The 23,507-nt window shown below is 39.4% G+C and overlaps 1 protein-coding gene across 4 annotated transcripts in view; it reads left to right on the forward strand.

Annotated features, from left to right (window-relative positions):
- The window catches only part of LOC111265014 (uncharacterized), a 63,841-nt gene that overhangs the window by 22,742 nt on the left and 17,592 nt on the right, over positions 1-23,507 (forward strand). For 2 of the 4 annotated variants that reach the window (XM_086970307.1, XM_086970309.1), the window contains exons 4-5: positions 405-458; positions 22,847-22,991. In XM_086970307.1, coding sequence (XP_086826433.1) covers positions 405-458; positions 22,847-22,991 — 199 coding nt within the window. Of the gene's footprint in view, positions 1-404; positions 459-7,963; positions 8,700-22,846; positions 22,992-23,507 lie in introns of those variants that run through there. The other 2 variants (XM_086970306.1, XM_086970308.1) reach the window with 2 other exon arrangements.

Here is a 23,507-nt window from a genome sequence, read left to right on the forward strand (position 1 = left end):
TATGGAAAACTAGTTAGTATTTGAGCAACATAAGACAGACACAAAAATACGCTACCTTTCGGAGAAAAATATCAAATATGATTTTGTGTAACAGTTTGCCTGAAACGGCATGACGACTACATCTGTACCATAGAGACTTTTCCAATTCCTTTTTGAACCTTAGTTGACCTGCAGGAGTTATTTTCGATGGATAATAGGAAAGAGCTACATCATGGAACGAGCAGGAAAGCTGGTACAACGGTAATTTAAAGGGTAAATTTTTTCCATGCGAGTGCGAAGCGGGCAGGTAGTGAAACAGTCTCATTAAAACTAATAAGAGGTAGACGGCAGAATTGACAATGTTCCACCTGAAATAACGTACGATTCTCTCACGAAAATACTAATCTTGCTTATATGTTTTTCAGGTCAAGCCACATCAGGAGGGGGAGCTAAAAGTCAAATATTTTTGTCCGCCATTCGTAAGTACTTTCGTTGTGTAATAATGAATATAATTTGGAAAAATGTTTTATGATGGTAGCTAAATAAGTGTTGAGCATAAAACATTTGAGATATACTGTGCATCCGTACACAAACTACGACGCACCGCCGATCTGGCAAATCCGCGTTTTTAAAAAATCGAGGCGAACAAGATATACGCCTATACACAAGCTAAGCGTATTTGTTGCCACTACACCATGTCAGAATCTTTGTGAAGGCCAGTTAATAATTAAATATTTCGAAGTTTACATCTGATACTGACAGCCGCTAAGCATTGCCTCGCGTGAATGGCCTAGTGTCATGTAGGAATGCAAGCGTAGGATCATGACAGGCTCAATAAGTTGGTGAATCTATCTTTTTTTTTTTTTTTTTTACTAAAACAGATAGTGAAACAGTCTCGTTAAAACTAAAAGAGATTTGTATGCCTCCACAAATTCACACTTGTATTTATATTATGAGACCGTTATTTAAAATTTTCGAAAGCTATGTATGGAAAATAGGTCATTACGTGGGTCTCCTTTTTTACGTTACTCTTGATTCAGTATCGTATAACTATCGTCAATCTAAAAAGTTCGTATTTCAGCTATCCCTGCCGGACAGTTTTATACAATGTTTGCCCACTATATACGTCACTTATAAGTGTAAAATTTTCATTTTCCACATTTGGCTTTTAAGCTCACTATTGTGACCCTACTGCACATCTGTTTTTCCTTACGTACGATAACCTTATACTTAGTGTACATTTAATAAAGCTATACATATAGAATAATTATCCATACGGCTTCTCGATTTGTTTCTGACGCGAGGTTTTTACAAGAATAGTGTGAAAACATAATTTGAGTCCAAGGTTACGGAACAACGGCATAGCCACAGGTGACGCCTGATTTGTCCTAAATATAGATGTCCTTCCATTTAACCTACAGAAGGCAGAATGCAAACTTCGTCCATTCGTTGAACTCGTTCACTTTCATACGTGTACAGCGAAGTTGTGACATCTTCTCCTGACGTAAATAGGTTTAACGTTGTTTGCGATTTACCATCAATACCTTTAAACATATCCTCTCTAAAGGAATGTAGACTAATAGTTGAAGCTCGAGCGGTTGACAATGATTCATATGGTAGAAAATTGACGTACAAAACAATTCAATATATGTCCCAGATTATTAGATATTAAACACAGATTATCCTTTTGTTTATAACAGCGCCACAACATCGATTGATCCCAGCTGCAAAAGTGTCCATAAATATATTGACATTTACATATATTTTTATAACACCGATTTCTTAGCATACCAAAGCGGAACTTAGTATTTTTCAGTACGTAAATACGTGAAAAATTTTTCTTAAAGGGTCGCGACATCTCTATTAGATTGGGCCGGCTTGTGCTCAAAACAATATAATTAAATATATATAACTACTAAAGTTCATTTGTCCCCAATAGAAGCCAGTTAACCACTGGTTTCTAGTGAACAAACATGACATTTTGTCCTTTAGCGCGATACACGTGCCTGACACGCGTAGGACAACAGTCGTTCTGAATCAAAGACTCAAATCGCTCTGTGTGTATTGTGACGCTATAGTAAACTAAAAATACTCATGCGATCGACGGATGGACGTATACATCGATGATCCACGCAACAGATAAATGCTAACAAAAAACATATAGATTATTATCTATGGACATTTAGGCGACTGTCAGTAGTATGCCATCAACGTATCCCTTAAAGAATATGTGAGCGTAAAAACTCTTCACCCTTGCTTTAGCTGCTAACCTATTTGTGCCAACACCGTGGCTTTAAATCCTCCCTTTTCATATAGAAGCCATCGAAAAGTCATAAAATGCCTTCGACCTTACCGAAAATTTGAAAAAAAAAACGAGAATACTTTGGAGCAGTAATGGTTGACCAAAGACCAAAAAAATCTAAACCTTTATGTTCTTGTGATAGATTAAAACAACAGAATTAGAAGCCATCTTGAATTTAAATTATTGGCCTACCAAACTCATACAGGGTAAATTTGCGCACAACTGCTCAACATTCAAAGATAAATCTAAATGCAAGCTGTCAGCTTTTTGACCAATGTTCAGTCATCTTGGACATTGGTCAAAAGCAGTAATATATATTATTGCTATTTTGCTACGCTCCTCTTCGATTTAACAACTAGCCTGCGGATTTCTATGACGGGCAATTTTCGGCTATTCGAGTGTTCATAGTCAGATACCCATCTTCTGACTTGCTCAAAATTAAAAAAGACATTTTCGGCGGGCAGATGTTACATCGATCTAATTCAATGCTAGCCTGAATAAGGCACGCTGGCTACATAAGAAGTATAAAATTGTAATTTCAGCCTACTTAACAATGGCTTCTCGCGCGCTTTGGGGCCTGTGTGGGACAAGCGTTATTATGCGGTAAAAATTTTTATTGGTAAACGGCCATTTTCACCTAGGATATTGCCTAATATATTGACAGCGTTATGCAACACACCTTCAACAAGAGTTAATAACTCCTAGGAAAGAGCTTTTTCCATGTTTAGCCAAGCCCACAGAAAAATCTGCTTTCCGTAAACATCACGTAATCCGAGATAGACCCAGGATAATTTGGGCTTCGAACTGTAGAAGAAGATTCCCACTTTGTGGCCAGTAACAATATGATGCTGAACAAGATTTTTTCAGACAACTGAATGAGTTAGCGCAGTACCGTGCCTGTTGATTCAGTTAATGGTAAACATATTTGTCTGCTTTCAATGTCTTTTTTTATAGCGCGCAGGCCATTCGAAACTGTTTGTTAAATCATTCTCTATTAACTAAGTTCCTGTTGAACTTAAGTAAAATTTTCGTCCAGCAATACTTGTTCTAAGTTTTTCATTCTAAAAAATTTCGGGAGGTCTAGGCCGTTGGCTGTTGGTCATAAATCATCGTTTGGATTTTAAAAGTGAATAGTATACAGTGATCCAAGTGAGCCTTTTGGAACTCTATTTGTATGTCTATTCTGTTACTGTTAGATCTGAACAATAAATAGCTTACATATGCCGGAGTACGAAGCAGCCTTAGTTTCAGGGCAACTTCCCAAGGCGTAAAAAAGGATCAAGCTAAGCGTTTCGAGGTTAGCCATTTTCGCATTTGGCCAATCGTCATCCTTGGATCGGCTTCGCTACGCATAACAAGCGACAACTTTTCCTTTATCAGGCCTCCTTAGAAACGTGGAACACGAGGTTTGAAAACAGGCACGCCAGTATTTCGCTTTTTTTTTTTTCATTTGCATCAATCGTAGCGATAGATCAGAGTGAGCACGCACGATAATCGCTTCGAGAGGTCGATTTCAGACGAACTTCCGAACTTATTTTGGACCGCTGTAGATTTTTGGGTTAACTTCGCATATATGCTATAAAAATTGCAGTAAAGTCCTATCGAATCCTAAAAGAAGCATAACAGAATACCTTTTTGTGATAGCTATATAGTGTGTGCAGTTTGACAATATTTACAAAATTAAAGACCCCTTACGAGCTTAAAATAACAAGGCAGACATATTATAACAAATGGCTTAAAAAAATCATAGTAATAAAACTAACGTGTAAATTAAAGTGTTTTAGAAGTGACAATTAATCCAGGCATAGTTTTTATTTCTAAATTTAAACGGGCATTGTTCTTGAAGCCCTTCCTTGAACAAAATTTTTTTTTTTTTTTTTGTTTTTGGCTGTTGTCACATGTGCACAATATTGTAAATGACTTTATTTACCAATCAGATCAAAATCTAAGAGTTAAAGATTATCATCCGTACGATACAAGCTGTGTGATACTAAGGTACGATAGAGGGGAATCTTTGTTGCCAGAGATATTATAATGTATCCAAAATCCATACGCTAGAAATGTTTAGTTATCTGTTGTAAAGAAAATATATTTATAAGGTTACATATTATATATGCACCTAAACAGGACAACCTTTATATGCAAGGGTAGCTATTTTTATTAGGTCGTCTGGAGTGAACCGAAAATCTTGAACAACCTCTAAACTGTATAATGTAGAATAGCAGTATTTAGGTACAGTGTAGCACATCGAAACCCAAACCTTTTCTTATGAACGTTTCTAAAATTTTCTCTAAACAAAGACGCTTATTATAATATTTTTTTTTTGCGCGAAGTATTTCTGATGATCGCATTTATTTACGGTACCAGTCATTCGAATTCCAACTCCACTTTAGGACCTAAATCACTAGCCAGTCATTTTCAAAATATTGATTCCTTAATCCGTAAATAACTTTTGATTAGACTATTAAAGATGTCGCCTAAAAATATCCAATACAAACATTTCCTGTGGAATCAAATTTTTGAAACAGAGCAGATTTAAGATTGCAAAAATGCGTCCCTCTTTAAGTTTAAGATGATAATCTTCCGGTTTGTTTCATGAAAATCCTCTTTGAGTTTCTAGGAACTATAGAAAAACTAGATAATAACATGGACCGGCGAATTTGGAAAAAAGGGAGGTTTTTAATTTTAGTGGGGTTCTTTTAGTGCTGAAAGATTGAATTGTAAGTGGTCTTCAGCCAAATTTAAAAAATTGCACATGTTTTTTGCCATGATTAGTGGCATTGTGTTGTTTTCGGAGGAATTGATTTTCTTTTGTATTGGTAATAGCGAATGCACACATGCCTACCACGGCAAAGAATCTGGCAAAGTTTGCCCGAACCTAAATATTTTTACCTTGTGTGTTAAATGCACCCCTCAATATTAATTAAAAATTGAAGTTAGCGCTCTGCAAGCTTCTCTACAGCTGTGCTCTCTGGTTTACGATATAAAGTTTCGTTATCGATAACTTATTTGAGAGAATCGATTCTTGTTAAGGGAATTAATCGGAATCATAGAGACTTTACTCAGTGTACTTCGATTGCTCGGTTCTAGCCGTTGATTCTCTAGGGTATATCGATAGGCTTTGTTTAATTCTGCTCCCTTCGATCCACGCCATAGCGGCGATGGGGTCTTCTGTTGTCGTCGAGTACCAACATCGCGAGTTGTTGATTACCGTGCCACACATGAGCCTTTTCAGGAATTCCCTATATGTAGCATTATTATCAGTTCTCTTTCTGATAACATCTCGTAGTAATAAATGCTCTAAATGTTTATTGTAAATAGGAGCATAATATTACACTTAAGTCTATGACGTATTCGACGCTGACGCCGAGGCCGACTTTTCTTAAGTTCGACATTCTTCTCTAACCTACAGACCCTCCCATGGCTTTAGCGATAGCGGTTTATATTTATTGAGTTTTAGGTTCCAGTTAAGGCTGTCTTTGGTACCAAACTAGTCATTATCTAATGACGCCCAATGTCCTAGGTAAACAAAGACTTAGCGAAATAGTCCTGGACTAGATAATACTGTGCAGTAGATGCACACATACCACCTATATATAAACGGCAGACGATTATAACAGCTATCGTTACACATATACTAGTAAAAGGACTCTAATAAGCAACAATTGCTACTTGACATAATTTGTTCGCACGAATAGAAAACCGGCTCGCTAATAGTGAGGTGGTTGGAGATGATCAGCTGAATGAGGCATGGTAATAAGAATGGTTGATGGTTGATCGTAGTTGCTGATCCTCAATTCTCATTGCGTCTCGGATACGAATCGCCTGCACACGGGTTTCATATCAAAATTGCCCACACGCCGGAACTGCTATTAGCGTCCGTCGGCATGAAGGACGTTAGACCGGCATAAAACAGTATTATCATTTGTGTTAGTGAAAATAGGTCATATGCATTTATCACAGTCTCTATCGCCTAAGCGCCTTCAGTAGACTATACGACGCCTTTATTACGCTACCAGCATACTCAAGTTAACGGAACTACTATAACATCGTATATAATATACATACTACGTACGAATAAGCTCTGCGGCTAAGCAGGTAAACCAAACACCATCATCGTGATGTTATAGTTCTCTCTTTCGGAAAAGAGACTTCGGGTCAAGCATATCCGCGTTATTTGCCATCAGGCCTATCAGATGCTGGCAGGCAAAGTTTCTGGGTTTGCAAATTGCCCCAGTGGCATGCCACACTATAAGATTAGCCCACTTGACATACAGCAAAGTCGAGCAGCCAGCCATAGAAATCATATCAATCAATTCGATGATGCAATGGCTCCATTCCTCATCTCTAACAGTATTATCCAATTTAGGTTGCAGATTTTGAGCTTAGACGCTCAGTATTATTTATCGTGGACCTATGTGAGTGTATTACTAATCTATGTAAGGCCTATTTGATTCAGTTGTAGTAGTGGGTCAGTACATTTTTACGGGTAACCTATAGCCATTAGTCTTTAACGCCACATTGATGCGTACCCAGCCACACTATTGTCCAACTGTGTCGTGAGTTCCGCTATGCTTAGAGTATTCCTCGCCAGACCATAGGCTATCCCATTTCTCAGGTGGTCGAAGCAGGCGCAACGTGATTGCGTCCTAGCGACTAGGAAAGCGCAGAGATTCTCTGCTCCAGTGGCTGTGGCCTGCCGGTAACGAAACTGCACTCTGTGGCGACGCCATCGGGGATTCTCTTTGTCGATGTATCTGGGTCCGCCGTCCACAAACGCGGTGGCAACTCAACCGCGCAGGCTGACGATCAACACTACACTGAAGCAACGAACTCGAGGGTAAAGGGACTGGAGCCATAGGGCAGCATCGCTCGCTTGGTACGCGAGCCGACCGGAAGTTTCGCGCTGAACACAAAGTTTGGAAGACTGAGCTTATTTTGAGCTCGATCGATTTTTTAAATCCAAAAAAGGTACAATGCGGCAAGCGTTCACCTATTCAAGGGCTCCGAGAAGCGCAAGTGTCGAGTACTGGGCAGAGTGCTGGACAGGCACGCAGGTATTGCGCCTCTTCAGGACTAGGCAGTTAAAGCTTGCAGGTAATTTAGGCAGGTAGAACAGAAAAGATTCATATGGGTTTTATTGTGTCACAAAACTGACTGGTTCCATTTTCTAGATTAGGAGTAGGGCCGCTATGAATGACGAAGCTTTTGCTGTCACTTGTGACGTTTATCATCATTACCATATTGACTTACCTAAGTTGAGTATTAATCTTGTGCCTATTCATACAATGTGATGTTGCGGTGGTATTGAGCAAAATGTTAGCCTCGGCGTACATACATTTAAGTTAAGCACGATCGGCACAAGAAGCTTTTCAATTGCAAATACGATATGTTAATGGCACGTTCGGCGGACAATATATGTTAGTAAATTTCTTACACCGACAGCGGGTGTCGTAACAAGTAGTATATCGGTTCGCCCACTGCGGGCAACTTCCGGTGCAGGATTATGCGCCGTGGTTTGCGCCAGCCGAGTCAGCTGGGTGAGGGTCAACATCGCTAACCGCTGACCCACTACGGGCTCCACGGTGCCGTTTGGGGCTCAGGGAGGTTGACAATTCACTCTGCAGTAGTGGTCTAGTAACATCCTTTGCTGTGTGCACAGAGTTCGATAACGTGTGCTAGCAAGTGTCCGCTTCTTGAGCTCGTCACACTGAACAAAGCAAATGAAGCCTGTGTTGAGGATTGTGAACGATACTGCGAATAACCTCATGTAGAGCCCGACCGTTAACTGTATCCTTTTGTTACCGATATTACTGAACTTATCCAGCTAAGCTTTACAAGAAAATTCTATAGATGAAGACAGCGAGCATCGGATGTAAAGCCATCACCTATTCCACGATATGTTATAACGAATGAATGTTGTGATCAGTCCAATCTTATCTTCATTTAAGGCAAGAAGTTGTTACTTGAATCTGTCGCGGTCCGCCTTTGTTGTTACCATTTTGATGTGCAAAACGCAGCTAACATAAACCAACCTCTGTTTGTACCGGTAGATAAACTCGCAATGAAAATGACAGCAGAAATATCTCAAACTGCGACTGTGCCCTCGAGCGAAACACTACCGTCTCAGCAAGAGGCAATGGAGAAAATGCTTGAGGAAACGGTGCTCGAGGAGGCTCGATCAATTTTTCGAAAGTTTTCAATGTCCCTTGGAAGTCGTAAGAACTCCACAAAATCCCTGAAGTCGCTAGAAAGTGTTGTGGCAGAAAATAGTCCCGCCGGTGCACAGGACATTACTCAGGCAAACCAAAAGATATGGGTTAAGGACAAAAGCGAAAAAAACTTTGACATCCCTCATCCTGGACCTGATGCTCCCCGTGGACAAGAGGACGGCGGCCAAGATTTTATCGTCAAAGATGTATGTGTTACGCCCATCGCTTTAGTTTACACCAATCGAATCGTGGAATTTGTATTTAAATAAACAATAATAATAATGAGGTTTATATTTCCAGAATAGGTGGTTAGGACATAAGGAGTATTTTGATAGCATTAGCCCACTAAAACCTCTAATTAGAGTAATATCCGTAAAACTATTTATACGTGACGAAACTATAGATATTTTGTTACCCTAATATGCAAAAACAGGCGCTTAAGGTGACTAAGGTTGTATTCATGACCACTGTAAACCCAACGACATATCTATAGTGTTTTCACCCATAAAATCGTTATTTAGATTTTGGTTAAAAACTAATTAAATTATTTTTCACCATAAAATAATTCAAAAAGTTCAAAAGAAGAGTCGTTTCACTGTTATGTATAGGGTTCCAGATATTTTTCTTTGAAGTGAGTAATGCAACAGGGTACATTATTGATCCATATATGATTGGATTCACAGTCTTCTAATTACCAGTACTCTTTTGGTTCCTACGTGAGCTATTCGTCACTAAACATTTTAACACGCGTGCTTGTTTGTGTCTAGTTTGTATCATAAGAATCAAAGTGCGTAGTTTCAATTTGGCTGAACGATGATTTCCGTTGCACAAGCTCCACTCTATCCTTTTTCCAGTATTGTGTAGCTTCTGCTTCTCCTGTCTATTAATAATAGGACCACTTTGTCTCGGGTGCGTGATTTTTTGATTCAATTTTGCTCTGCAGTCGGCCTTAATCTCACAATAAACTTTGGAGTACAAAGAAAACTATTACAGCCTGCGTCTGTATTTATATAGTTTTTCTTGTTAGCAGACAGAAAGAACTAGAGATAGCTGCCATTTAAGATAAGTGATGTCTCCATAATGAAAAAGAGTAACAAAGTAGTAGTTCGTTAGAGGGTCCAAGGCGCCATATCAAACCAATGACCCTCGACATGTGAACCGACTACGGAGAGTTATACAGCAGTCAGGCTATACAGAATATGGCCGGCCTGATAAAACAATAGGACTCTGTGAGAGTCGGACAAAAACGTAAAGCCGTAGGATAATAACTTTCGAGCGGACACGGCGACAACGACAAAGATGTTCCTTCTGCATGAAGGAATGTGGAGGAGAAATACGACGACAATGCCCCAATTGCGGAATTAAAATCCAATCCGTAACAATGAATTGAAGCCATGAGGCCACAACGATAAGGCGACGGTGGCTAAAAAAGAATCGAGCTGGACGTTTGAGGGAAAACGGCAGTGAAGCCGCGTATACATATATTTAATATGTAGCACGACGATGAGACGAGAATAAAAGCCGGTGGCTAGGTCGCTAAAAGCTTTCGTTTTTTGTTGTTATGATAGTACTGCAATAGTAATTAAAAGAAAAAAGAATATCGATAGAAATAGGGGGAGAAAATTACTAACGGCAAGCAGGTACTATCACCTATACAGCTGTACATCGTTTATGCAGGTGCTGTTGATCAGAGGAACTCTTCGAATATTTCCTCTACGGAAATTCTAACCAAGTTTTGAAATCGGCGCGGCATGTTGTTACTAGCACACTATTATAAGAAGGCCTTAAGCGATTCTCAGTTGTTGTTATCATCAGTTGAATTACTAGAATGTGTAGAATAAATAAACACAAGCTTTATGTAAATTCTTCTATAATATGTGTATGCTCCACGTGGTTGACTCGGATAGAACCCGCGCTTTCCTGTCAATTTACGACGGTGCTTGGTGGGGGCTGATAAACAAAGCCACTTTTAAAAGGTACAAAGGTGTCACATGAAGGTCACTCCCTTTCCTCGAAAGATACAACCAAAGATATAACGTGAGACATGTCTGTTCCGCGTCGTCGTATAGTTACAGCCGATCTCGAAAGTTTCGCACAAATTACCCATTCGTAGTGGGATTCGGGCAATGCTTTATAGTATTATAAGTGAACTGTGGGAAGAGTGAAGCGCTGTTCGACTCATGATCTAGGTTGTGTTTTCTTTGAATTTTCTGGTATATTCAGCGCATTCATTTGCATTGCGCTTCAAAATCCTTCAAGATATCATCTTGGTGTCTTGCAATAGTTTATTATATAATATAGTGCTTTGAAAAAATATAACAAAGGTCCTGGGCAACGAATGTGTTTCATGATATCTAGTTGTCCTTGCTTCTCCTTTATAGTTCCGCGACATGTCTGTCTTCTTCTCACTAGACCACTTTGTATACTCTATGTGGCGTGCATCGTGTTTCGGAACTAAGCTTTAATGGACATTTACTATACCAAACAAACAAAGGGCTCGCCGTTGCAGAATTTCATTCAAGTGTCGTCAGACCACGTTGACAAACCATTAAACAACGAAGGTATCCAATAGAACTTCGACTTCGGACGATTGCGAGTGGTTATTTAATTGCCGATAACAATTACTCGTTGATCAGTTAATGCAACTTCTTTATAAGTGATATACTCAACGCGTGTAGAATGAGTAGTATTTGTTACTTCAATGACGACATGAAGGTAGCTTGAGAAGGAGCGCCATTTCAACTCCTCACTGCGGATACGGGTTAGACTCCGAAATCCGTTTATGGCGTGGCTAGAATAGAATTACCACTGTCACATTCATTACTCAGTAACATACTAAACTCGATCCGTCAGCTATCTGCTCTAACGATTGCGCTAAAAATTCATTGTTTTGTGTCTTCTGAAGTATAGGCGCTAAGATACATGAAAATAGCTATCTTATCAGTAAAGAAGAGCCATGAAGATTAAGTGAAAGCAGGCCTTCAACAATTTTTTTTGAAAATATATAAGGTAATCATTATTTCTAGTCCACAACCCTGATTACATCACGTGAGTTTCCTACTTGTAAGCAAATCGCTTTAGCAACGCTAACTAGGATTTCAAAAACTTGTCACATTAAAGAACAAAGCCATAGGTAAGAGCTAGACGACAGAAAGCTACTGTATTATTATGGCAAAAAGCATTTATAGTATAGTATATCAAATCTCAGAGCCGCTAAAACCTAGGAGAAAATTCTAGTAAACATAATAACTAGTAACAGCAGCGGTGCGTCCAAACTTGGATCACCTTCTCCCACTCATTGCATATATTTCGCTACCAGTTAATAAGTTGAGTTGTCCAGTTGTTGAAAGCTGGAGCTAGGCGATGATGATAGAAGTCATTAACAATCTAAGCCTCGCCTTCAATTATGTAGGCTATTCAAAGATGCGGGGGTATTGGAACACGCCTCGATAAGAACAAAATTTGTGTCTCTCCTCTACGAACCACACAGCCATCCTTACATTTATGCCGCCGCTAACGCCTCGGATTATGTGACTTGTAACAAATTCTGAAATTTAGTTCATTGAACAGGCGATTGGAATCTATGAAAGCTATGAAATGATCTCAAAGTTAAAAAGAAAAAGAAGATGCCAAGAGAAAAGGCAAAGATGGCTTTGAAAACATAGGCTCTCGATAGAAGCCGAGGTGGGCGAACATTTGCGTTTTCAGCTATTCCTTCCGTGTGAACAAGTCCTCGTAGTTACCCTTTAGAAAATAGAATCAGAAAGCTACTTTTACGAGAAGGTCTAATCGAGATCGATTTTGCTAAATTTGTTTAGGGTTTTCGTAACAAATTCGGGACATACATGGTAGTTATATGGCATAGCGACGGTAAGATCTAAAGCAACAAAGTTCAGGGTTAGTGTAATAGCGCGCTCGAAGACGTTCGTATTAGCCACCTAGGCCTCTCGAAAAACTAACCCCATTAACGAGTAGACTACTAATTATTTATATGCAAAAAATAGAAATCGATTAAAATATTTTTTGCTATGCCACAGTGGCAACACTGAGATACCAGAAAATTAGAGAGAGTCGCAGAGATTTTCATCGAAGTGCATAAATTTAGCTGACTCCATTATTAAAATCGGTCTCTCGATATGGTTGACCAATAGATTGAAAATAATTGAGAGATAATTAGTTGGGTGAATGTGGGTCGAAGACCATGCTGGAATTGATATTTTCTTCACGTGCATTATTACAAAGTGAGTCCTTTTAAAAGCTGAGTCTAAAACAGAAATACCCAGAAACTAACCCAGATAAAATACGTTAGTGTACGTACCGTAACAAGGTACGCTAAGGCTAATGTCGAAAAAGATCAAAACCTTCGATCCACTTTATTTGGCAGACGTAAACACTTTCATATCTTCGAGTTCCTTCCCTTCTAGTGCAATCAGGTACGGTTAGTAGATGAGCGTTGCAAAAGCACTAATTTATGCCTAAAATTTATCCTCCCACGCCTTAAGAGTGAGACCGGCAAGTACTATCTAGCAACCCTGAGCTGATTCGGGCCGATTTGAAGCTTTAATTCGGGCCCAGTGCCACCATTTGAAAACAATAGACATTTGAATTTAAGCCTATCGAAGTGCGGATGCTACCGGTTACCAGTTAACCGTTGCTATTAGAGAGTGTCAGTACAAGATTGCCCTTATCTAAATAAGGCTTTGTAAAGTTTCAGACATTAGTAGGACAGAAAGTGATCTTGCAAAACGTTTTCATAGTAAATATGTGTGTTTAACGAATGGCATCCCATCGAGACATGTAGCCAAAAACGAAACGCAATTAATTATAGAATCGTTTACTATTATTCAGGTTACTATAAATTCTATTATAAAAAAAAAATCCCCGATATTTGCGTATACATATTAGTTTGTGTTAGACGCTGTACTTGATCCACAGTCTGATGTCATCACGCATCGCCATTCGCTTCATTGAACAGTGACCGCGCAATTGTTTAACCTAGATACGGGTGTAAGGAATAAATGTAAAGTACAGGTTAGTGACTAATTAGGTTGTCGCCATTAGGTCATTATGTAAGCAGTCACTCGTACGCAGTCGCGTGAGCCAATGAAAAGCGATCCGATAAAGCAACGGAGTATTTGACTGGCCGTTCTGCACTGCATTCGTTTCACGCTTCCTGATTTTTTTTTTTTTTTTTTGTTGTTGTTATTGCCATTGAGCAGTTGCAATGATAAGAATTTTCGACTTCGGAGGAACTCGAAAAGCTAGCGAATGACATAGGGCAAACAAATATCATCAGGGCAATACTGTGAAGAAGTTCTATCATTTCTGTTAGAAGAGTTGGCGATAATTTTTTTCCTATGCATCTATTCGTGTCGGACTGTGTGCACCAGAATAAAGTATGCAAAAGTGTTTCTGCAATCGGTACGTGCTTGTTAAGCGTACGCTTAAAAACTAAATGGTAAATTATGAACATAAAGTTTTCCTAATAGCGTTGCATGTAACTTAGGGAGGGCTGACATTCAGCGAGGCAGTCGGGAACAGGCTAACTACATAGTTGTTACGACAGCCGGGCACCCTTATCAAACATTTGCTCTGACGACAGCGGCTAAGCGCGGTTTATTTTAGGGCACATCTTAGTAGTTTCATAAACAAGAATAACAGTACCGCGAGCAGGCATATGTTTACACCAATGCCACACACAAATTGTACGTAATAAGTTTAAAAAGAACCAAATATGCTATGTGAAAGATTTACGTGATGAAATTATTGTTTGAAAACGTATTTTTAAGCGCGGGTCAGCTAGCATCGTAGCGATCGTTCTATACTATTCTACTAGGGGACTACTTTACAGATAAACAAATAAAATGATACGAAAAGAGTGCCACCGAAATATCTCGATACGTGGTTTCTTTAAACGGTGACAATAATACTTGAAAACTGAAAATCTTATAGGAAATTGTCACTAATAATATATACTGAATAAGACAACTTAAAATGACTACAAATAAAGGCAACGTCCTCTTCTTTAAGGTAAACCTTGGCGTCAAAGGACGACATGCTCTCGTAACAAAAATTATATTTTAGAACCCCTTGGAGATCGACTGCACACAAGGAACTAGTCCCGCTTGAAAACAGATGTGTCAATCGTACCCCTATTGCTGAAAAGCTTAAAAACTGAAAGGTCCCACAGTCGGCACTTGGTTCTTTTACTGTTGGTTGTATACTGCCGCTTTGCTATCACCGATGTCCTTCAGCGTTACTGCCCCGCAAATTGTTTTCATCTGTAACACTAAGAATGATATTGTCACGGATCGATTAATAGTACTCTTTGCATGTTGAGCTATTGCTTGCCACTGGCTCATGAGCATTCCATACCCAACAGTATTAGCTCTGCCAATTGCCCCGTCGGCCGCAGTGACAAGCAAAACTGGGTCCAACACGGTACCTTATTGGTCGTGTGCGCATTTCGCGAAAGCGTGTACTAGCAAGGTTTGACCTGCCACTAGAGACGAAGGCCTGAGGTTCTTAAAGTCAATGTTACACACTGATCTAATATAAACGCATACTTGGTAGATTTCTGTATTTGCCTATGTAGTTAGGCTTAATAAAGAGGTGTCTGATGTGCAACTGGCTAGCTTTATTTGTGGCTAGACAGACATTACACTATCCAGAGAGTGATGAGCACAAAGTCTTCTTTGTTATATTTCGTTTCGCGATAAAACCAAAGATTTTATGCACCTTGAGATTAACATATTTTGTACGAGTCGTCAACTACAAATTTAGACTACAAATATGCGCAAAGATAGCATGCGGTTTCGTAAGGTCTATTAAATTTGAGTCATTCACAAAAATAGGCCATCATAACTATGTGTATATCAGTAGCTTGATGGGTTTAGATGTGACTAGTGCGTCTGTCGTACATGTATTCCTAGCACAATATAATGTAACTCAGTCCAAGTTGGTTGATACATGCCAAGCTATTAGAACAGAGCCGGTAGGCAACAGGGCTTCACGTCCAACTATATAGGGCTGTTCAAATGGTAGGCAGGCGTCTCTAGCTAGATACATTTTGGCCGAATCAACGATTTGCGTTGTAGCAACCATGTATGTGGATACAGCCAGAGGTTTAGAAATTATGGCATTTGGTGGATTATGAGGTTTATATTAATAGACCAATGTGGAGAGTATGTATCGTTGACAAACCCTCTCATACAGAACCACAGATAGTAGGCCACCGTCGTTCGGGAGTGTTCGATCCAGGCGAGAGTTGGTCGCTTGCTACGGCCCAGCCTCGGGGCCATCTAGGCCACCAGAGACCTCGTTTTGATCACTTGCAGCAATAGTAGCAGCGTTTCACGAGCAGCACAGCCAGATGAGATGGATGCCCTCACTCTCTGTTTCCATGTACGTGCCATGGTCTGCGGGGGCTTATGGCAGCCGTACCGAAGCAGCTAGTCCGACAACTACCAGTTCGAAACAACAACGTCGGAGTTTCCGCTCGTCGCGCCATGGCCCCAGCCAACAGAGTATCGTTGTGTAGCAAATACATAGGCGAACTTTTTTTGCTATTTCCTAATTTGAAAGAAACAAACATTTGAAACACAGTTCTCTGGAAAGGATACAGAACTGCGGCATCATTCACCACACTGGGATCTTCGCTAAACGGAGCAACGTTTAGCAACTTCGGAAGGTTCGTTGGGACGAATAAGCCTAGTACACACGCTAATTAAGAAAGAAAACCTTTTACGTTATCTTATAGATGTTTTAGCTAGCTTCTATATAGCGTATACACAAATATATATATATATATATATGCTATGAACGAATATTTTATCTTAAGAGTTCGAAAGGAGATTAAGCAATACGCTCGGCCGTACAAATTATTGGCCGTTCTGGCCACTAACGTCCGTTGGAGATGCACAGCATAAATTAGAAAGCCCACGTTCTAAGAGTTCTGTTGATCAGTCCATTTACAATATTCTTTTGGATATATTGACGTCTGTCTTAAGATTGATTTCAGTGACTATAATCCAACTATGACGTTAGGTACAAACATATAACTGGTCAAAGTAATTACATAGCCGCACGCAAGGCTGGCTGCTAAAACGCTTTCGATTAAAGGTGTGCCGGATCAGATGATCCGAAACGAGGTTCCGACCAAAATTCTTGGGGAGTACATCATTCTTAGAAATGGGTGGCAACATGATGTGTTACCAGGTTATAGGGGGAAAAAGTGGCGTTTACTAGTTCAAACATGTTCTTTCATTTAACTAGCTTGGAAATTGATATTACTACAGTACTATTACGTGTCGTGCGAACCCGGTTTCTGCACGACAGGTGGTAAATTTGTTATATAAAAATCAGCTGTATGTGCCTGACAGGATGTTCATAACAATATTGGCATATCGATACAAGCCTTGCGTACCTCTTGGTGTGTTTATATTTGCATAAATTTGGCAACGAAGGCACATCTTCAATATTGTACGATCGGATTCTCGTGGTCGCAGAAATGCCCTGTTCGTTTTGTGCTACTTAATGGCGGCGACTGGAAACGCTCTACTTCCTGTCTTCATGCCCTTTTCTTGTTTCAACCTCATGAGCTTCGCTGGTGTTCGCATTGCTATTGTGGACGCTGGCAAAAGCTCGTATTACTGCACTGCTATTTTGTAGACTATCTATTATTTGTAGTTTGCTATGTTAGCCATGCGTTTGCTATCAGACCCAATCAGCAGCATTATGTCGTCGAATGACATTCGTCGAATAATGTGGGAAAGTTTATCTTATGTGCTTGGGGGAGACCTAGCACGCGGTCGCTTATGTAACGCTCTTATAGTTTGTAGGGCGTTTAACATCAGCTCAGGTAGGGTAAACCTGATTCTTGTAATATGCTTTTCGTCTAAGCCAGCAATTGATTCGATGCGTTGTTGTCTTAACTTAATAGTTTGTTTTTGTTCTTCGACCAAGTCGTTTTGCAGTTTTCACTGATAAGTATTGCGGCATTGGACGCGACGGAGGTCTTGAACGTGATCTCTCTTCTGCAATGTTCTATGAAAGCATCGCGTTTCTCATTTTGCCATAATTACACGCTTGTTCTCTCCCAGCCGGTACGCCTGAACGATAATCTGCAGGCTCCACAAACAAAGTATCTATTCGTGTCGCGAACACCTGACGCTATTTGCGCGGTGCAGGCAGGCTGTGCAACAAATCTAGACATCATTTACGGTTGATGAGGGATAAACATCTTCACGTTATGAACAAGGAGAGCGAAAAACGGCCAGTAGACAGAAACTATCTCTCTTCCGACTGGTGACACATATGTGTTTGTGGTAACATCGCAATGGAACGTTTCGCAACTGAAGTGGCTCCGCTAAATCTAATTATCTCTATCTATACATCTTTGAAGAGAACATGCCTTTGATTCGTGTTGGAGTAATTGCTTTTTAAGGCCTCTACAAGATGAGTGGCCTCTGAACATCGATGTTTTCCATCATTTGTACTATTTACTTCTTTACCTATATATTTATTATTTTCTCCGATAAATGCAATCGGACGTATGACATCTGCTTAATAATTATTACTCGATAAAATTTTCGATCAAGAACGAGATTAGTTTTACCCTATGCAGTTGCTATCTGCTAAGGTGTTAGCTACGAATTTCTATCAAATCTATCCGCCAGCCGTTCTCAAAAGCAAACGCATGCATAAGTTGAAACATGTGAGATATCTTTGAGCTATGACAGGTAACCTAACTATAGCAAAACGCTTCATATTGAAGTGGCATAATCTTTTGTGAAATAATCACCATACGAATACCTGTGTCAATATGTTTCTAGCGTTGAGCGAGCTCCCGAGCTGTTCTTGCAAACATCTGCTAGTGTTTCGCTGGTTAATTTCATTGAATGAATATAGCAAAATGTCGAGCGAACAGGATTTGCCATTATGTCCTTGGATATTTTCTTTGACACACGTTTTGTATTTGTTTGGCCTCAAAAAGTCATGAGAAAAAAACTATTCAGTTCTCCGGTTCTTGAACTTGAAAACAACGTTTCCTTTGCCAACATTACAGTTGGGAGTTTATTTAAGAAGCAACCCTTCGGCGCACTTTGAAATGAGTTACCTACATAACCCCACATAATTTTACCTTGCAATTACATAATTAAGGTTCTCGAATAGACGAGTTAATACACCTTGTATATCTGATTGCCATAGATGTTTTCTTTATTCAGATTGTCTACAGCTGATGGTATATACGCGCTGATATCAATTTAATTCGGGACAACAAACCGCAAAACTACTGGACTATTTTTTTATACTCATACTGTTCATAGTATCTTTAGAACTGTCTTACCAAAGTAACATTCTCACTGGAAACCAGAGTTCTTTAAACGAGGCCCACTTACGCTAGAACATTCCCTTTAACAGGATACCCTGCATGCTATCAATATACGCAAGTACCAAAATATTGCGCACGGTTTTAGTATAACTCTATTATTATAGCAATATGCAAGCTTCAATAATCTTAGAGTGCTCCAAATATATATAATTAGTCCATCGCCAACGGCGTACTGTCGTCCGGGCTTTATCGGATGTATTGACGCTCCAAGGGCTCCCTTCAAACGTTATTCAATGTGTCATAACTTATTCCCGTCAGTGGACCAAGGATAGCGCATTGTCCCGTAGACTTTATGTGTGATGCGAAACAAACATGTGTGATATACTATCTTTGAGAAATAATATCTTCACTAACATACTGAACAGGCGGTCGAGCCCTGTTTCCGCCTGCGGAAAACATCTGTAAAAAAGAAACACAGAAAGCAAGAATCACAGTACACAGTTGTGATTTGCACGCAGTATTCTGGTGTTCGTCATTGTGCGACATAAGTAGCCCATATCAATACTCATATTCCTCCTTTACATAGATGGCAATCGATTATTTACGCGATCGTATTATGAGCAGTACAGCTTACCCGTCATATAGACCATGTCGTTCGGTCAGTCATAGCGGGCCTACGCATACTTGTCACCAGCAGCACGTTACAGTAGGCTTTTGTCATGATAACTAGGCGGTAGAAACGGCTAGAAGCATTACACAATATCTCTTCTTCGATTTCTTGTGAGAGCCATCTATTTCATGTTAGCCTAATTAAGATTTGTGTTATTTTTGGTTATCGTTAGAATTTTCGTTTTCGGCTGAATAGCCTTTTCATAGAGAAACGTTTGTACGTACGTGCTGCTCGTCAAGCGGACCGTATTGGCTTCACATAAACACATCATTCACAACATTCGTTTCACATATCGTTAACGTACCAACGTTGCAGCTGGGCTGAACCCTTACAAGTAAAATGTTAGACGGATCTATACGTGACACCTCGAGTGACAGTCGATTAAGTTATTCCCCGATTAAAGTTTCGCCATGACGTACGACTCTGCATCTTCGATCAACGATTCAAGTCCTACAATATGGGCTAATTCGTCTCAATGGGACTTTTGTGTACAACGTAATCCTCGTATTTCCCTACATAAATCGAAAACAAGTTCCAACTCTTAGGTGAATCTGTTTTATAAACCTTCGTTGCTTGAGAGTTTGATTTTTATATCTATACCATGCTTTGAATGTCCCTTATATATATTAATGCGACTTCAATCGCAACGAACGCTTTAATATCAGAAGGGCCGGACGTAATTTTATAGACAAGCATATTAAATTTGAAAGGCATCTAATCTAATGCAGCATGTTACATCTTGAGTGGGCGCATTGATCTGTCGATTAAATCTATAGACAGTTCTCAGATAAAAATTAAATATCTGAAAAAAGTTAATATTTATCTGTTTGAAAGCGTTGCCATGGCAACCAGACCATGACTGAGTTCTGTTCGAGGTTTTTCAGCTACACTTTTTAAAGGATCATTGTTTTAGAACGTTCAACGGATACGTCCGCAAATTTACGAGCATCACGTATATGCATAGCTAAAGGAATAGGGTACATGAAAGTTAAAATACTGAGATGATTTGCCACCAAGATGATGAACCAGCCATATATTACTTGAATGACTTGGTCGTGTTGTTGGTGTCCAGTACCGATATGATTAGCGATATTATATACAAATGTAGCGTCACTCAGCCTTGCTTAACTTCACGTCAACCTGCTATGACCCATCCGACTTCGATTTTCTCGATAAAAAAAAATTAATCTCCAACGATAACGGAACAACTACAGTGAAGCAAATCGGTAAGTTCTATATTTTCTACAGCAACCGCTCTTAGAAGTGACAAGTTCTGAAAATCAATACAAATCCATATATCATCATATGCTTATGTTATTTATGCTCGACGAAGCGGCATGCGCTGAAAACCAACGCTCGTCATTTAGATCGCGTTACTTATTAACAGATTGGAGCGGAATCCCGTGCTATATAGAACATATAATAACTCAGTTGCTGGAAACCAGTAACACTCATACGAGGATTAATCATGTGTTTATTTAATATCAATTCGAAGATCATTGCCTTACGTCTGTATGGTAGGAGGAAGATGTGAGCATCATTGGCGATCAACTAAAAAACGTCAGCGCATAACTCTAAGGAACCAACCAACCAGTGTCGGAAAATATCGAATCGACCGACTTAGCTTCATGGACAAATAGAGTAATAGTTCATTTGTAGAAGTTGTGAGTCGGAGTAGACGAAGTGGTATTGCAGTTGAAAATAATATTTTACCTTCGGTTCCCAGTTGTGAATCTACGGAGTTCTGTACCAATCGGTCGAGTAGCTTTGTGAGCCTTTGTGAAGCATTTTTAATTGGAAGCAATCGATAGTGGAGGCCATTATGATTAATGGATTTCATTCATTTTCAGTCAATTTTGCTAGATTTACTTACCGATCGGTAAGACAAGCCTATATTAACCCCCCTAGTCCGGGCTTTTGATAGCGAACTACTACGGGTTGCAAAGATTATCGGCTTCCGAAATGGTGATTAGTTGTTTTCCTACTTCGATAGGTCAGCTGGCCTAAGTTCATCTTATCAAGCGGATATTGCTATAACTGCCCGTGCCGCTAAAATGGTGAACAGATTTCCCTGAATGTCATCTAAACGATATATATATATATAATGGAAGCAGACCCAACTCGAAATAAATTCAGCCTTACGAACATTTGCTTACCAAAGGACATTTATATAATCGATCATACCTCTTAAGTTATATATGCCAATTTGATGTATAGCGCGTTGCAAGTTGGCAATGGACCTCTACGCAGTTAGTTTAGGTATCTGGAAAAACAGTGTATCTACGCAGCAAAGGTGTCGTTAGTAGTTAAAGAGCGAACGAAACGTTTAATTTGAAGGAGAATGGAGTCTATGAGTCTGGATTCAACGCAAATACGAAATTTTATGTTCCCATACTGATCGACATAATCTCTCCGCGCAGCAACATAAAATTGAGGAAAAGTTGAAAAATAAAAAGATTCGGATCGAGCCTATGTATGTTTGATTGCCTATAAAATTCACGCACTATGAACCTGGTAGATTCTACATGGACTACCTCTCAGCGTATTACTCTTTTCGTTAACACATGACATCAGTGGTTCAGTACTATCACGAAACGTTTATGACGATTTCATCATTCTGATCATAGAGTTGCGCTTGGACTAGTATCATTATCATAGAAACAAATGATGCTTTTCAGCGGTGTCTTTGAGCACGTCTAGTTCTTCGTAATCTTGTCAGTCTGCAGTTGCAGACAATAGAGTGATCTTCACGTTGCGTAGAGAACCATGAATTTCCCATGATTTTTTACCATGCGAGAATCCATACGGTACGAGACCAAAGTAAAGTTTAGAAAAATGTACAATAAGGTTAGAAAAACTCGTTTAGGTTTTAATAAACCTTAGAGTTGAGATGTAGCTTTTACAACCATATATCTAAATTGTGAGAAATTTGTAATTGTAGAAAAAATACGAAAAGTTCTTTTTGAAATTAAATGCAAGCTTCTACACATTATTTTCGCACAACATTTTCATTAATTACATGAAGTTTCAGACTGTAAAAGCGCAGGACTGCCGTACGTTTTGTTTAAACATAGATCTAGTTTGGTAAATAAAATGTAAATATATATCACCTTGCGTACACATCGTCTGGCATAATACTTTTAAACGATTTAAATGACTCCGTTTTCCTACAGTAGCATTTTGTCATTAATGAACACTTGCCTTTCAGGGAATCCAATTAACAATGATATTGAAGTCTGAAAATATCTTTTATCAGATCAAATGTTTATTATTTACTGGTACTCTATCGCTTATCAGGTACTTGTATATGAACACCCTGGAAAATCGTCTATTCCTTACCTTTATTTCAGGCTGCGGAACCCGAGCTGTACCTTAAGTCCGGGGACTATCAAGAAGGAGATAGTCTTGCCCAATTGGACTTTGACGCTGCGGTCGCGACATCGACACCGTTGGCAATAAACAGTGGAAATAATTCTGCCGCGGACGAATCTCAGGGTAAGGATTAACTCGCTAAGCCGGTAATGCTCAGGTGTATTATACTGTTCTGCTGTCGCTACATGGCCTGCCATAGGATTCGAGAATCTCAGTATCATTATATTTGAAAGGGACCTGTTTCTGGCTAAATTAGGCGCATTCAAATTAGATGATTGGCTCGTTTATGTGTTACGGTAATAATTTAAATAATTACCCGTGCTTTGGATAGAATCCATAAATATCACCGGTAAGCCAGAAATAATAGGTACCAGTTATCCTAATCATATGTTCTACGGCACAGACTTCTATGGAGGGGCCGCTTGCTTCAGCAATATCCTCGAATCTTTTGAAGGTGCGCCCAAGTTCTCTCACAAAGTCAAGCCATTGATAGCATCACTGCTAACAGCAGATTCGATTTTATCCGTGATGTAAACGTCCTTTTGATAATAGACAAGCCTACGCTTAGATCTTCAATAAACTTTTGTGTAAGCGGTACTGATTTTTCTTGTCGTATACTAAAATTGCTTATCTTCTATC

Source organism: Varroa jacobsoni, unplaced genomic scaffold (genome assembly GCF_002532875.2).
Source record: "Varroa jacobsoni isolate VJ856 unplaced genomic scaffold, vjacob_1.0 scaffold_923, whole genome shotgun sequence".
Taxonomy (NCBI): domain Eukaryota; kingdom Metazoa; phylum Arthropoda; class Arachnida; order Mesostigmata; family Varroidae; genus Varroa; species Varroa jacobsoni.